This window comes from Microtus pennsylvanicus, chromosome 16 (genome assembly GCF_037038515.1).
Source record: "Microtus pennsylvanicus isolate mMicPen1 chromosome 16, mMicPen1.hap1, whole genome shotgun sequence".
NCBI classification, from domain to species: Eukaryota; Metazoa; Chordata; class Mammalia; order Rodentia; family Cricetidae; genus Microtus; species Microtus pennsylvanicus.
This window is the reverse complement of record NC_134594.1, coordinates 44,727,226-44,743,679: the sequence shown is the minus strand read 5'-3', so window position 1 is coordinate 44,743,679 and position 16,454 is coordinate 44,727,226. Positions and strand designations below refer to the sequence as shown.

The following is a 16,454-nucleotide window of genomic DNA, read 5'->3' as shown; positions in this document are numbered from 1 at the left end:
AACACAGTGAAGAATCATTGTACCTTAAAGCCACTGTCTATAACTAATTCTCTACAAGTAGGTTTGGGACACTCCAGAGGCTCTTTTACAAAACAAAGATATTAAGCCAGGTGGTGGTAGCACACGTCTTTAATCCCAGTACTCGGGAGGCAGAGGCAAGCAGATCTCTGTGAGTTCGAGGCCAGCCTGGTCTACAAGAGCTAGTTCCAGGACAGACTCTAAAACTACAGCAAAACCCTGACTTGAAAAACCAAAAGTAAAATGAGACAAAACAAAACAAAACAAAAAAACAAAAACAAAAACAAAACAAAACAAAGATATTACTCATTAACTCAGAAAAGGTTTTAAGAGGATTAAATGAGAGAAAGTACCTGTACACGGTATTTAACAATAAACTGTTAAATGAATACTTTCTTTTGCTTTCCTGGGGGGTAGGCATGGGGGAGTGCAGCTTGCATGTGCAGGTGTAACCCTACTGGAGCTTACCCTCGAACTTGGACTGCCTGGTGACAAGCTTCAGGGATCCTGCTGATTGTGCCTCCCCGCACTGGGGATACCTGGCTTTCTATGTGAAATCTGGGATATGTGAACTGGAATCGTTATGCTTGTGCTGAAACTATTTCACACACTGACCATCTCCCTAACCCAGTAAATCCTAGATCTGTAAGACGATAATTGCTTTAATCTGGCGTAGAACCTCTGATGAAAGACTTGAAAAGTATGGAATAACAGGCCCCAAAGCTCCATATGCAATTATAAGCTGGGAGGACATTACTGACTCTAAATAAAATACTGAATTTATACCAAAGTACCTGGATATAATCTTGAGTACAATATGAAAATTTATCCAGCACTGATAGGTAGGGAAACTAGCAAGTTCATTTAGGAGGTAACATGGAAGATTCTCAAAAAGCTCCGCAGGCAACAGCATAATCATAGTGTGCATACATACAGGCAGGCACTCACACATGAACACCGAAAGTTTTACATGATGAAATTAACTCGGCTATGGAAAGATAGGTCTTCTTCACCAGCTGAAGGGAAATTGAAGTTGGCCAAGGAGAATTGGGGTGCACCCACTCAGCATACTTTCTGGAGCCACAAGTCTTAACATTAGACAATGGCTGATACTCTTCAGTGAAAAGTTTGAATCTCAGAAAGTAGATAAATAAAATATTGTAATCCTACCTCCTAGGAAGTGCACAGGTTTTCTGTTTGTTTGTCTTTATGATGTGTATTTTCTGGGATTGCCTCTTGGCTTGTTTACTAGGACAAGTGGCTGATGGACTAAGTGGGATTCTGTCTCTCACAGAAACAAATGATTGGATAGTGTTTTCATCAAATGTTTTCATTTCCAAAGAAAGGAAACAAAACAGAAAGCTTTGTCTCAAAGGGGCTAGCGAGGTAGTCAGCTGATGCGATCAGAGCTCTAAGTCCTGCTAAGGCGATTACTTCTTATTCCACGAAGTGAAAATGGAAATGAGAAACACCGGGCTTAGAGCCTGCTTGGTTAATTCACCTCCTAGGCAGGACCCGAGGCAGGGATAATTTGCTAAGTTTTACTTTATTCTCTTCTTGCTCCATTTCAAACACTCCTTCCTCTTTACTCTCTGTTTCTTCCTGTTTTAGCTACCCTTTCCAGGTGCTGTTAACCAAAGGTTCTGCCACAGCCTTTCATGGGTCCCCACATTGCCAGGAAACCTCCCAGTTTGAAACCATCTCCCACAGGTCACTGCACTTTCCTTTTTTGCTCCAGCTGAATTCACTCAGATCTTTCTCCTCTGTAGAAGAGACTAGATAGTTCTTAAATAAATTTGTGATTATCTCATGACTTCTATCCATATATTTGCACATTTTATCTTCCTATGTATTCCATGGACCTAAATTTCCCTCTCTACATACCAAGAATCAATGAGGCATTTCACTTCTGAATCTCGTTCGTCTGATACATATGATGTTAGCAAGTCATAACTATTAGTCTCAAAGCCTTTTGCAGTAGGACAGCCTTCCATTAGTAACATTTCAGTGATTTGTATAGAAGAAAATTGTTATTTCAGATACAAATATGAAAAGCTGCGCTAATTATCACACACACAGGTAAGGCTGGGAGACAATGAAATGGGTATTCCTAACAATTTATGTACTCTAATTTCAATGGTTAAATTGTTTGTATTTTTATTTAAACGAGAGCTTAAAATATGAAAACTATACTTTGGTCTTAAAAAGAGAAGAGATCAAAGACAATTGTGAAGACATTCTTGGCCATGATCTTCCTGACTCCTGTTCCTTTGGTTGTTTACCACTACAGTGTGAGCATAAAAGGCCCAATTAGGCTGGTCTGAGAACTGCAGGTCTTCCTTTGACCCGAGAGTAAGGCACACACTTCTGCTCGCTCTTGTCCTGCTGACTTCAGTCAGAAAACCTACGAAACTTTGCAGACAGCCCTCCAGTCTCCTTGAGGGCTTCTGGGCAACTGAGTCATTGTGGGCTGTTTCAGGCTTTAGTCACTATGAGCCTCAACCTGGGAGAGACAGCATATTTCACCAGATGGTAAACATGACCGCATCTTTTGGGACAGTGATCCCAGCAATAATGGCCCTGTCATAGGTCAAATACTTACCCTATGTCACCGGGTTATTACTCAGGGGTTCCAATCTACGCAGCTGTACATCTCAGTGGGTAGACTGAGAACACGCCTAGTCGTAACTTCCAAAGATCACAAATCAATATTTTGAAAATTAAGCATGGAGTCCTCTGATGCAGGATTATCTTCCCACAGCACTTGACATACTTCCTCAGAGCTCAGCAGCCACATCAGAGCTTCTCAGGCAAAGCCTTCTGGGAGTCCCAGAAGAAGAGGCAGTGACTTCATTGCAACATAGTGCATACCACACCCACCTCAATTTTAATTTTTATTTTCCGTAGCTATTCAGTGCTTTCTGGAGGCCAAAGGGCCATCCGATTATTTATGTTCCCCTCACATGTAGCATGATATTTGGTTGATGCGCAGCAGGGTGTGTGAGTGCCGGTTGAATGGGAAGATGGGTGAGTATATACATAGATGATATGGTAATAGATTTATAGATAATTATCATGAGAGAGAGTTGGCAAAAATAAAATTCTACATATGGTTTTGCCATAGAAATAGCTCATATTTTTCTCTTAAATATTTTACTCTTTCTTTCACTCCAATTCTGAATGCAAGCTGATTTTCTCAAATGTAGCTACATTGTTCAGCGTGATGAATTGGATATAACACTTTGAAATTTGTTCTGATGTTAGTACCATTCACTTGCGTGTTATAGCCATGATGAGCACTGAGCTCTGCAGACACATTTTCCACTCTGGTTTCACACAAGCTATGGTATTTGCTGTACTATAAACCCATGGTCTAGCTTTCTGTATATTTATCAACTGGGAAGGAAGCATTAATTACATAGTCACAAGTGACTGAAATCTTGTTTTTTGATTAATCTTTTTCTCAGACCAAACATTTTTCTTGCTCTTTCTTTCTTTCTTTCTTTCTTTCTTTCTTTCTTTCTTTCTTTCTTTTCTTTCTTCCTTGAAGAAGAAGCATTTGACTAATCTCCAACACTTTTCAAACAGTCATACAAAAGGCAATTATTTCAAATGTTTTTATTTAAAATATTTTGCTAATCTCCTCTCTATATATTAGAACCCTACAATCTGAGGTTCTCATCAGCTTACTACAGATCACCCCAATGGACCCTCACAGGAACTCTGAAGTCTACTCCTCCTGCATACCTCCTCAATATCATCAAGTTCTCATCTTTCTTAACAACAGGCCTTAACTGGCCTTGCTACCTTCTTAAAATACAGATGCAGCTGTCAATCACAGCTATTTTATTTCAAATTCAGATCCCTAGGATAACCCTTTCATCAATATGTCTTGCATTTCTTTCTGTCTTCTACACTGATATTTTCCGAGAACCTCTTATGGAGCAACTGAGTAACAGTTTGGTGGGTGGTACCAAGGAGATGTTGAGTCATCCCTGCTAACAGCCGTATCCTAGGGCAGGAATTCACGAAGGTTAAAGTTGATGTCTGATGTTTCTTTGCAGCTAGCTTACTGATTATCTGCAAATCTCTTCAGACTGTCTTTCTATTTCCACTTCTATACTATCAGTCAGCTATCTGTCACTATTACAAAATATCTGAGACAATCAGGTTGTAAGAAAGAAGGGCTATTTTGCCCCCCAGCTTTGGAGGTTTCTATCGATGAATGATTGTGCCCATATATCCAGACTCTGCTGAGGCAAAACAGCATGGAAGGAGAGCACAGCCCAGCAAATACTCTCCCATCGTGTACCAAAGGGGAGAAACACAGATGTGCTGGAGACACACAATCCCCTTAAAGGGCAGACCAATATGTCTTCATGACCTCCTACTAAACCCAACATATTGCCTTGGTTTCTCTAGTCTAGCACCCAGAAACTTGAAAGCATCAGAAAGATATACGATGTGAAAGTAGTAGTTTCAGCATCCACATGTTATGTGTTATCTTTTCCCAGTCTCCCTCCCTCCTCTTCTCCTTCTCTCTGTCTTCCTTTTCTGTCTTCATATGTCATACGGAAGCTTAGCACATACTTTTGGATGCTTGTTTTCATCTTGAGAGAAATTCCATCTCACATTATGGTTCTTTAGACAGAAAAACAAGTGTCTGAATTTTGCTAATTTTAACAGAGAATGACCACAATCAGCAACCTGTTTTCAAATTACTACAGACACTTTTTGGAAGTTCTTAATCTAGATAAATAGCAGGGAAACTGAAATTAGAGAAATATTTTCTCTTCAAATATCGCTCTAATAACATTGAGTGAAAGCCTCATTTCCACTGAGATTATCCCCAATGCCTCAGTGAAAACAAGGTCTACCACAATCCCACGAAATAATTTTAGAAGCAATAAATTATGGTTCATTCCATGTACACAAATATTTTGATATCATAACTAGCTTGCTTGTTCAAACCGCCAGACTGGGATGGAGAGCTCCAAAGAGCACACAAAGAGAACACTTTTTTTCAGTCAATGGAAGGATTTCTGGTGAGAACTGGGTGGGGGCTAAATCAGCTGCTTCCTGGGATATTGACTGGGTCTCTACTAAGACTGGAAGGAAAGCATACTTTAATAAGACTGAGAATTTCATCCCTCAAGTTATTCTAAACACTATGAGGAATAACTTCCCAGGATAAATATTTCCAAACTCTGCTGAGGGTGACAGGTGGCATGCTGGCATCACCTAAACATGAGCGAGATGCTGAAACAAGATTTCTTCGTTTCATGGGCTCAAGCCCTACAGTGAAAAGTCAGGTAAGATGCACACTGACTGTTGGCGGAGCAGAGGTGTGTAGTGAGGGGAGAGTGGTACAGGGCTGTCACAGCTGGTTCTCTGCCAGGAAATTCTTTTCACTGAACTGTCCCCAATGTTGAGTGTGCTGCAAATTGAAACATTTTTCATTTAGTAGCTAATGTTAGAGATGAATTTTAACATCATGCATCACAAAGAAACCTGCATAATATATATTCAACTCTAGACCTTTCAGAACATTTTTATAAAAAAAAAACTTTAATATTTTCAAAGCAGATTCATAAAAGATTGTTTGCATGGAAGCAAAATTCTCTCTATCTTATTATATACGTATAACCTTCAAAAAGACAAAATAACAGAACTCTCCTTGGTGCTAAAAGAACTGTATCTTCTCTGCAAATATAATTCACTAATTTTGTGTATTCCGAGAATGCATTGCGAGGGCTGGATGTGTCAAGAGGTAGAGTGCTTGCTTAGCATATTGTCTTGGTGTATTGATGTGAAGAAGACAACATGACCACAGTAACACTTATAATGGAAAGACCTTAACTGGGGCTGGCTTACAATTTCAGAGGTTTAGTCCATTAACACCACAGCAGGGAGCACATGGCTCACAGACAGATACAGTGCTGGAGAAGTAGCTGAGGGTTCTACATCTGGATCCCCAGGTAGCAGGAAGAGAGAGACTTTGGGCCTGGCTTGGGCTTTTGAAAACCTCAAAGCCTACCCCCACAGCGACACACTTCCTCCAATAAGGTCACACCTTCTAATCCTTCTCAAGCAGTCCCAACTCCTTGATGACTAAGCACTCAAATCTAGGAGCCTGTGGGTTCTAGTCCCATTCCAAGTACCACAAAACAGCAGCAAAACATCCTGCTAGTAGAAAATGACCTAATTGAAAAGGAGATATGACAGGCATCCTGAATAGACATCAGTGCCAATAAATTTAATTCTTATGAAAATTCATCCTAACCAAAATCAGTATGGTAAGTGGAACTAAATTCATTTTCCAAATTAGGTGTTCCTCTGTGTGGGTGTTGAAAACTACATTGTGGATTTGGCCTTGATTCTGACAAAACAATCACCTTCTTTTCCATATTCAAATGTTTTATTAGATTGTAGTAACCATAGTCTTGCAAGGAATATAAGCTAAATATTGCTAAAGACCTGAGTGTGCTCCTGACAAAGAATAATAATTAGGTCTAGAGATGATGTGTGTCACACATGCACAAATGTGCATGCCCATGCAGACACACACACACATACATACAGTCACACACATACATCCTGACATACACAGACACACATGCACACATGTGCATGCCCATGCAAACACACACACACATACATACAGTCACACACATACATCCTGACATACACAGACAGGCACACATCCCCATAGAGACACATACACACACAAGCACACATATGCACTCAAATACAAATCTGCTTCCCCCCCCCCTCTCTCTCTCTCTCTCTCACACACACACACACACACACACACACACACACACACACACACACACACACTTGTAGTACTGAGAAGCGAGCAGAGATGCTCTAGCATTCTACCACGAAACAACAATCCTAACCTGAGAAGGTTCATACTTATTGCTGTATTTAACAACAACAACAAAGTGGCAGAAGAGAGAAAGAAGTCATGAGACAGAGTTCAAATGGAGGGGATTTTACTAGGGTAGAGGGAACATAAAAAGTGAGCGGAGTGGGGCGAGACCGACCTTTGGGGACAGCAGAGGAGAGAAGAAAGAGGCAGAAGGGAGGGGGAGAGCCAGTGAGACAGGCAGAGAACCAGAGAGAGGGAGAAAGATCAGAGGAGAGCAGGGCCCCTTTAAAAGGGATGCAAATGAATGTGCACAGCACGTGCCTGGTGGCCAGGGCTGAGGACACAACCTGCCAGAACCCCAAGGTCACACGTGCTACAGTCGAAAATTAAAGGGGGTTTTCTATTTTGGGCAAATCTCAGTGTTACCCCCAGAGAAGCACACCCTATATTGACTTTATGTTGATGTTCTAAAGCTGACTTCACAGGGAGCTCTCTTTTTGGAGGAAAATCTGGCTACCTGGCCTCCTACACTGCCCACATCTGAGTAAATGTCTGTGAAAAACTCAAGGCCTGGCTTATCCAAGCATGTACCATGACCAACACTCATTTTCAATAAATCTTAAGCAAGCCATAACCGCCATATACCCTTCCTTCAGCCGGCTGCACAGAGTCCCCTTTGAAGCGAAGTAATGAAACGCAGCATTTCATTGAGGCTTTTCCTACGGCATTGCTCTCACCTAGTTTTGAGCTGATACTGAATGCTGCCTTTAGTTCCATGTCTATAGAAGAGTGAAGACTTTTCTTCATTTTCAACACTTATTTTTCAGTACACACAGGAGACGACCTTGTGGGGGGCATGATTCTGCTGCGATACACGTCTACAGTGTGGAATGTGGAATTCAGGACCAGTGGTACTTCTAGCTCCTCAAATATGAGCGCCTGTGTGCCGGGTGTGCAGCAACACTCCTGGGGGTTGTTGTCCAGCTGTTGTTGAATGCTCTGGAGTCTTCCCACACGATACAGTTTTTTTTTCATTTTTAAATTTTTAAAAATTAACCATATCAGGTTTATATACAATATACTATGATCTTATTACCCCCAATACCCTCTACCATGCCCCTGTTCCTAGCAACCCTTATCTTTGTGTAACTAATCCCTATATATTCTTATGTCCCCCATTCACAGTCTCTGTCTCTATCTTTGCCTCTGTCTCTGTCTGTGTGTGTGTGTTTGTGTGTATGTGCCTGCCTGTCTCCCTCCTTCTTTCTTTCATTCCCTCCTTTTCTCCCTCCCTCCTCCTTCCTTTCTTCCCTCCAAGACACTGGACCCAAGTCTATGGCTGCCAGACACAGTGGTCTTCTCTACTGCCAACCCTGGCTGCCCAGTCTTACGGAAACCTATCTTCTCTGGCTGACATTCAGGGCCCTTCCACTGAACATTCATTTCAAAATACAGTTGTAAATTTGCAGTGCAAATTTCTGTTTAGGGGAAGAGAAATGGACACAACTGTTCAGCCATCTTGAAATCTTTCCAGGTGTCAGTAACACTTGTAGTTGCTCTGACTCACTGTTATGTTAGACTGTGGTAACTGGAAAACAAACCTCTGTGTGTTAATGACCTAAAAGTGCTCCCAACAAAAACTAATCATTAGGTCTAGAGCTGATATGTTCTTATCCACACATGCACACATGCATGTATGCACAAACACAGACTCACGGGCACACATACTCATACACAGAGCACATGCACCCAAATACAACTCCCACATGCATATTCTCTCTCTCTCTCTCTCTCTCTCTCTCTCTCTCTCTCTCTCTCTCTCTCTCTCTCTCTGTGTGTGTGTGTGTGTGTGTGTGTGTGCATGTGCTCAGGACTAAGCATAGATGCTCAAGTATTCCACCATGGAACAACAACACTAACCTACAAAGTTGCACACTTACTGTAACTAAAAATTGAAGGTGGATTCGATTTTGGGCAAATTTCAGTATCTGCCTACAGAGAAGGGCACTTCTATATTGACTATTATGCTCATACCCTAAAAATCTGAGCTCACAGAGAGCTCTGTCTGCACACAGAGAGCAGTGGAGTCACACAACTTTAATCCCAGGATTTGGGAGACAGAGGCAGATAGATCTCTATGAGTTCAAGGCCATCCTGGACTATACAATATCAACGCGAAAACGAATCCAGGTGGTGGTGGTGGCTCACACCTTTAATCCCAGTACTAGAGAGTCACACAGCTTTAATCCCAACACTAGAGGGAATATAAATGGTAGGAGAGAGGCTTAGTCTGCTTAGTCAGTTTAGTTGGCTTAGCCTGTGATCACCCAGCCTTGGTAGAGGTAAGACTTCTTTACTAGCTTGGCTGCTTTGCTCTTCTGGTTTTCGGGTTGAACCCCAATTTCTTTCTCTGGCTTTTTATTATTTGTGCTGCAATGGAAATGAATGTTTTGATATTAGAGATATAATTACATTACACACAAACAGAAGGAGAAGCTGAACTGGAAAGGCTGGCACAGTGTACCATTTCAAGTTTACTCAAACTAAAGGCCTTACTTAGCCAGCAATGGCCCTTGCTTCCTTTGATAGTGCTTTCTGGTTAGCCAATCCCGATGGAAGGTTAGTTATCAGTCAAATAATGAATTTCCACTTCATCAGTTTAGCGTGTCTATATACCAGCCAACATATCACTTAAATAACCTAAGCAGGTGACTTCATCCTGAACCCCAGCAAGACAATATAAAGTAAGGGCATGTCACCCAGAAAGCTTCCAACATCCCCAGAACCTCACAGTCTACAAACCATAAGGCTCCGCCTGGGAAAGGGAAGGGAAGTGGCCCCTGGGCAACACAACCGCCTGGAAGATGGGCGAGGAAGCAGAAGGAAATGCTGGAAGATCAGAAGAATAACCAGGGGAAAGGGGGAGGTCCGAGTGAAAGACAAATACTAGTGGAGACAGACAGAAGTGTGGGCCATGACAGACACATATTTTCTCCTCTTGGAATGTTGATTTTGAACATTTCAAAACATAAAATTAAAACATTTCATTAGCCAACAGCACAGTCCTTTGATGTGAGCTTTATTCAGATCCCCACCCATCATTTTAAGTCCTCTAAGGAATGTTTTTTTGTTTTGTTTTGCTGATTTTTTTTTTTGAAACTAGAAAAGTACATTCTACAGAGGTCAAAGGATAACAAAGCTATAAATTATGCCACGAAGTTAACTATACTCCAAAGAGATGCCCGGAAGGGCAATTGAACTCTAAAAGGACCTTTATTCTGTGGCCAAAAGTACAGGTGGGCAAACAGTAACTGGGAATTTGAAGGCTGCATGGCAATCCTGACCGCCCTTAGCACCCAGAGGACACGCTGTTATTTTTGGAGCACCTCTCCCGCTCTGAGTGCAGACAGACAGGTTTGCTTTCAGGGACCCAAATCACAGCGCATCCCTTTGACGTGGGGAATGGGCATGAAGCAGGAGCTGGTTGGTTATAGTAGTTCCGGCCAGTCCTAGTCCAGTTCCTGCTGCTGTAAATTTCTACTACTCAGCTCACACCCTCCCACACTAAAATCTCTCCCAGAACAATTACAACAAAAGCTGCTTTCCCCTTGGCTTTCCTGGAGTCTGAAAAGATCAGGGTTCTAGAGAAGAAAGTCACCTAGAGAGAGGTAGACAGGAGCAGAAGAGGGTAGCAGGCACCCATCCCGTTAGTTCAACAGTTAGATAAAGCCACCACAGAAACCTCTAGTGACATGATCCAAACTGGCTGTCTTCACTAGAGAGCTTCTGTGGCTGCTTGAAAAATAAGACCCGGTAACACTCTTGAATAGATCTCATTATCTCTCCAGTCAGGCCACTGACTATCTAGGGAAATACATTTTAGTACTGAACAGCTCCAGCAGCGTGTAAGATTATTCCTAGACACCAGGCAGTAAGGGCCCTCTCTAGGCCTATCTTGGTGGGGTTTTTTTTTTTTTTTTTTTTTTTTTTTTTGTTGTTGTTGTTGTTTTTTTTTTTTTCCTGGTTCCAGCCTATAGAAGGCAGAGAGAAGCAGTCCCTCTCCCTGAGGCTGTAGAATGGCCCAGTCTCCATGGATCTTCTCTAGTGAAAATTCTAGCACTGTTGAAAGTAGGCAAGTACCTATTTTGTCTTGAAGCAAGAGGCAACTTAGATTTTTAAATAGAAAACACTGGGGTTCTGAGGATTCTTATCACACCCAAGTACATGGGCACCCCAGTTCCCAGTGCACCAAAGAGAAAAGTATTAGGAAAAAGAAGTATGTTCTCTGGTTTGGGAGCAATTGAAAAAGAAACTGGAGAAGAACAAGACTGAAGAATTGCAATCAAGTAAGTTTGAAGCTAGGGAAATGAAACCTGAAAATCCTCCAAGAACACTGAGCACCTGAAGCCCCTCTCCAAATGCATGTAGAATTGTCTTCCTACAGACGAGAGCATGACCCCTTAGCAAGAACAGCCTTGTCTTCAGACAGCATGGAGAGAGATGTTCATATTCAGCTCAGGATTCAAGGTTCTTCACAGCTAGATCCCAGTGAGCACTACAGATTCTCTACTCTCCACTCCAACAAAACCCCTTGTTCATACAGAGCCTGCATTTTCCAGCAAGCTGAGCCTTCACTTCTCTGTCATGCAGCCATCAGTTTATTTTAAGAAACTTTGATGGGGTAGGCCTCCCTCACGTATACAGTATTGGGGATTGTTCTCTTAGAACCCGGCCTCTTTCATTTTACTTTTTCCTCACACCTTGGCACCATCCAAATGCTGCTTTGCCTTTCCCCTTTGTCCACACAGCTGCAGAGATTTGCTTGGGAACATATGTGATCGGAATGCATGTACCTTCTCTACATTCTTTGCTAATCTATAACTGATATGTTGAGATGGTGTTAAGGCACAGGGCCTTGGGTGGTGATGAGGTTATGGATGTCATTTTTATCACCACAAAAATTAAAATAAAACCCTCATTTCTTGTGCCATATGGAGAGAGAGCAAGAAGACACTACCTGTGGCCAGGTTGTCATCACCTCAGAGATCTCTTGACATCTCAATCTTGGACTTGCATTCAGAACTGAAGAATAAAATTCTGTAGTTTCTATGCCATCTGTCTATGGTATCATATTACGGATATGTAATATCTATTGTCTCTAACTATGCAGAGACAATAGCCAGCTACTGCATGCCTCAGCCCAGGGTGCCTCCTAAAGCAAGATCAGGAGAGGCTGGTGATGCTTCTAGTCATTCTGGCTGCTCCTGTGATGACAAGTAGACATGGAGTTTCCATGACATCTAGGGCCCAGAAAGATGGCCATATCTGTCTTCTAGCAGGTTCCCACAACTCCTTCCAGAAGGTCTGCTTTGCTTGCCTAATGTATCTGTTGTGTGCCTCCACATAGAAACTGAAGCAATGAGCTACTAACAACACCCCGATACTCAATCTTGGGCTCAGGTAGGGAGGGAGACTGAACCAAGATACATGGCGTGGCTTTTGCTTTCTCCAGTATCAAATATGGAATTGTTTAAACTAAATATAAACTATTAATAGTATGGCCTTCTTTCCCTCAGTCCTTTTAAGGAGACCCCAAATGTTCCAAAACATTTTGCTTGGGAAGTCCTTATGATGCACTTAAGTGACTCCATGGCTAGTATCAACCACATAAACAACACTGTCTTTATTCAAGCTGTACGGCGACCAACCAAGGGAAGTTTTTATTATTTGCATAAAGTGACATCTTCTTAAAATTTTTACATTACACAACTCCCAAAGGTTTATTAAGCTGGTATAAGATATCTATGGTATTCTCCCATACAGAAATCAGGGTGATACAGAGAAAATGGATGTTTGAGATTTGAAGTCTGCGTGGCAAGTTTAGTCTACCCATCCTATGTACAAGTGATATTTATTTAGTTGTTAGCTCAAATACCCAATTATGGTATGATTTATAAAATGGATGGCAAAACAGTATAAACTCAACCCATTAAAGTAACAAGTGTTCTGCCTATGCACTGGGTGGGTAGCATTTTGTTTTGTCTGCTTACTAGTCATCGCCCTGACTATGGACTATGTGAGGGGACAGTCATCTCCTGCACATGAGTGTCATCATATTGCCCAACACAGTGCTTGGTAAATATTTGTTGAATGTGGGAATAAATAAATGAGTAAATAATAAGGCCACATTAATTGTACTATAAACAGAAGGAAGATAAGCAAATGTCTAAAGGGAACATTTTACTTTTAGAGAAAGACAATAAATTTTTGATAATCTTAAATACTAAAAAAAAATCTAGATTTAATTTAGCATACTTATCATTTTCATAATCCACTAAGTTCTCTTCAATACCAGTCCCCATGATCTGGTTCCAGTTTTCCTTCCTGAAAATGCCAAGGCTTAAATATGAGACACAGATTTGGACAGCCCAACAGACTAAGGAAAATGAGACCAGAGGCGTGAGTGGGCATTTCAAAGAACAGGAAGCAAAGGTGGCAAATAGTAAATATGGAAATGTCTCAGTTTCCTCAGAATTAAAATTCATCAGAAAATGAAATTCAAGTTAATGAACGGGTGCAATTTCATACTCATTGTATTATCAAAAATTGACAGAAAAAGAAAGAAAAATTCAGTAAGAATACTATAACACAGAGATCTTTGTATATCAGGAGATATTTAAAATGCTCACTTTTGACGGTAATTTAATTCTACTTAGTCAAGGTGGGAATATGGTATGTTAGGTCTGCATTCTGACCATTCTTAGATATCACTGCAAAGGTTCCTTTACTCATGCAGAAAAGTGCCAGATAGGCCAACTATTCACTGCAGTAGAGGGAGCAGGGATAGGGTGGCTAGGATATGGGGCGTCATTCAGGGGGACGGCACTTACAGGAACAAGACAATGCAATCAGAGAGGAACATCAAAACCACTAGAAAGGTGACGCCTTAAAGCTGAGCTCCGTGCTAGATAAAATCATATCGCACACCGCTTGTGACAGGTAAGATGATAGTTATCTTCTGATCATTAACTGAAAGCATGCATTTCTCAGGCAACATCCACACATATCATACCCTCATACATATGCCCATCATTCATATGTACTGCAGTCCCTTCTACTGATGTAAATTTGGGCTTTTCAACTCACTGGTGTAAACCCCAGACTCTCCATGGGCTTCACAAGATTTGGAATTCTTATTCACAGCAAAAATATCTAAATAGGAACCAAGAAACATCAGTTCTCACTGTGTTTGGGTACAGAAAATGCATCGGTTCCTAAGCAGCTGCTCATGCATCTTAGCTGTGTGATGCTCTATGGGATGAGGGATTGAGTGAGAACCCTGGTCTGACTTGGAGTAGTGCTTCTGTGTGGGTGAAATATCCTTGCTGACTGGGTCTTCAATGCTGCTGAGAACCATGGTGCATTCCTGCCTTGCATTTTTATCCTGAATGTCAAATTCTGCTCTCCAAACTGTGTGCCTTCCTCCTGATGAGACTTAGCCTTCTGAGTTCTCGCATGTAAAGTTAGATATCAGTGTGTCATTTAAATAATGTGCACCCTTAGATACAACTTTTGATTGTGCACATGCACGTGTGTATGTGTGTGCGCGTGTGTGGTACATGCATGTGTAAGTGACTTGTTGGTATACATGTCTGTGGAGGCCCAAAGCTAATACAAATTCCCTTCTTTGTCAGTTGCTTTTCTTCCTGAATATTTTGAGACAGGATATCTTTGGTTGGACACGGAACTCACAGATTCAGATATGAAGGCTGGCCAGAGACTTGCAGAGTTCTCTCTGTCCACCCCCACTTGAGATTGTACACCAGCTACGTGAGTGTTAGAGATCTGAAATCAGGCTCTCATGCTGGCGTGGCAAGTTTACCGGCTAATTCACCTTCCCGACTCTCTTTAAATACTTTCTTTATCTCATTGACTTGACTTTCAGGAAGTTCAAATATAAGGTTAATGCTGATGGGAACGCAGAGCGCCTGGCATAACTACAATCCTTTACATGGCTCTTAGTCTCTGTTTTCTATTACAAACGGTTGTGCTTAGATACGGTTTACAAATTATGTAGCAATAGATAGATAGATAGAAAGACAGAAAGTAATCACTGAGTATGTCCATGGGTGGGTATGCAGAGTCTTTTAAAGGAAGACCTAAGTCGAAATAAAATTTGAACGTGTTTGTCAACTTAGGTCAGTCAAAACCAAAGCCAAGATTCCCTTTAAAAGCGTATAACTGAAGCAATGGAGAACGCAGGGCTCGATCCTGCCGCCACTCCCCATGTGCCACTCACTTGCATATATCCTCTTCTGGGTCTTCCAGCCCAAAGCGCTCATCGAACGTCAGCTGAATCCGCATGTTCTCATCAGCCGCAACTAACCTCCACACCAGCACCGTATTTCTCGGATACGTGTGAGGAAACTTGGGGCTGTGGATGCTCCCGTTAGCAGACACCGTGACCACTCTCTCATGCTGTGGGTCTTGCACTCCTAAAGCAAGGACACAGGTACAGGCGTATTAGAACGGATGCTTCCAAAATCCCAGGCTTCAAAGCATTGGGTCACCTTTATTGGCTCATTTCACTTCAGGCACTGAAGTCAAGCATGCCTTCTGCAATACACGTCAAGGGTCACTCTTTACAGCCTGGATCATTGTTTTCAGGGATGTATTCCACAATGGTAGAAAAATAGAAAGTCAGTCCCTTTTAATCTAATTACTGGAATGTAAATTACTAACTTTTGGGCTCTAAGTTTGCTATAATTCTATACTTTTCCATCAATATTTTTTTCTGAAACAGGATTCCACATAGACCATACTATCCCCACACTCACTATGGAGCTAGGTTTGAATTCCTGATTAGGCTGTGTCTATTTTCCAAGTGTTGGGGTCCTAGGCTTGAGTCATCAAGGCAACACTATAATTGCATTCTAAAGAATACGGATAATTGTTAGTTTTCTAAATAATTACTTCGTGGACGGTCTAGAGTGAATGCATTGTATTGTTTGCTTTAATTATATTTATGAGAAAATATAAAATACTTGGAAGAAAAGAAACGTGAGACTTTAGAAGTGAAATAGAACACTGTAGGCGTCCCACGTCTGATGGAACTGTCAATAGCAGACTACACCACAAGCGTGGAGACCTCTCTGTTCTAACTGTAAGTTCCTGAGAAGCTGAGCCAACAAAACCCAAACGATGCTTACAAGAGCTTATCATTCAAGTTTCTACCAAGCTGTCTCCAGCAGAAGCTTTGAATTTTAGGGGTTGGAGTTGATAACTGACTCCAAGTTTTACACGACTTTCCAAAGGAGTGTTTCACAACCTGTGGGTTGAGACCCCTTTGGGAGTCACACATCAGAGATCCTGAATTTCCGACATTTACATTATGATTCATGAGAGTAGCAAAATTGCGGTTATGAAGTAGAACAGTAAATAATTTTATGGCTGAGGGTCTCCACAACAGGAGGAACTGTATTAAAGGTCGCAGCATTTGGAAGGTTGAGAGCCACTACTCTAGAGTAAAATGAGAGCAAAGTGACAGCCTCAGTTTTTGTCA

At 41.6% G+C, this 16,454-nt stretch overlaps 1 protein-coding gene across 1 annotated transcript in view; it reads right to left on the bottom strand.

Moving 5' to 3' along the window:
* Positions 1–16,454, bottom strand: part of Pdgfc (platelet derived growth factor C) — a 145,423-nt gene that overhangs the window by 46,207 nt on the left and 82,762 nt on the right. The window contains exon 2 of the mRNA XM_075950776.1: positions 15,192–15,387. Within this exon, the coding sequence (XP_075806891.1) occupies positions 15,192–15,387 (196 nt within the window). The remainder of the gene's footprint in view (positions 1–15,191; positions 15,388–16,454) is intronic.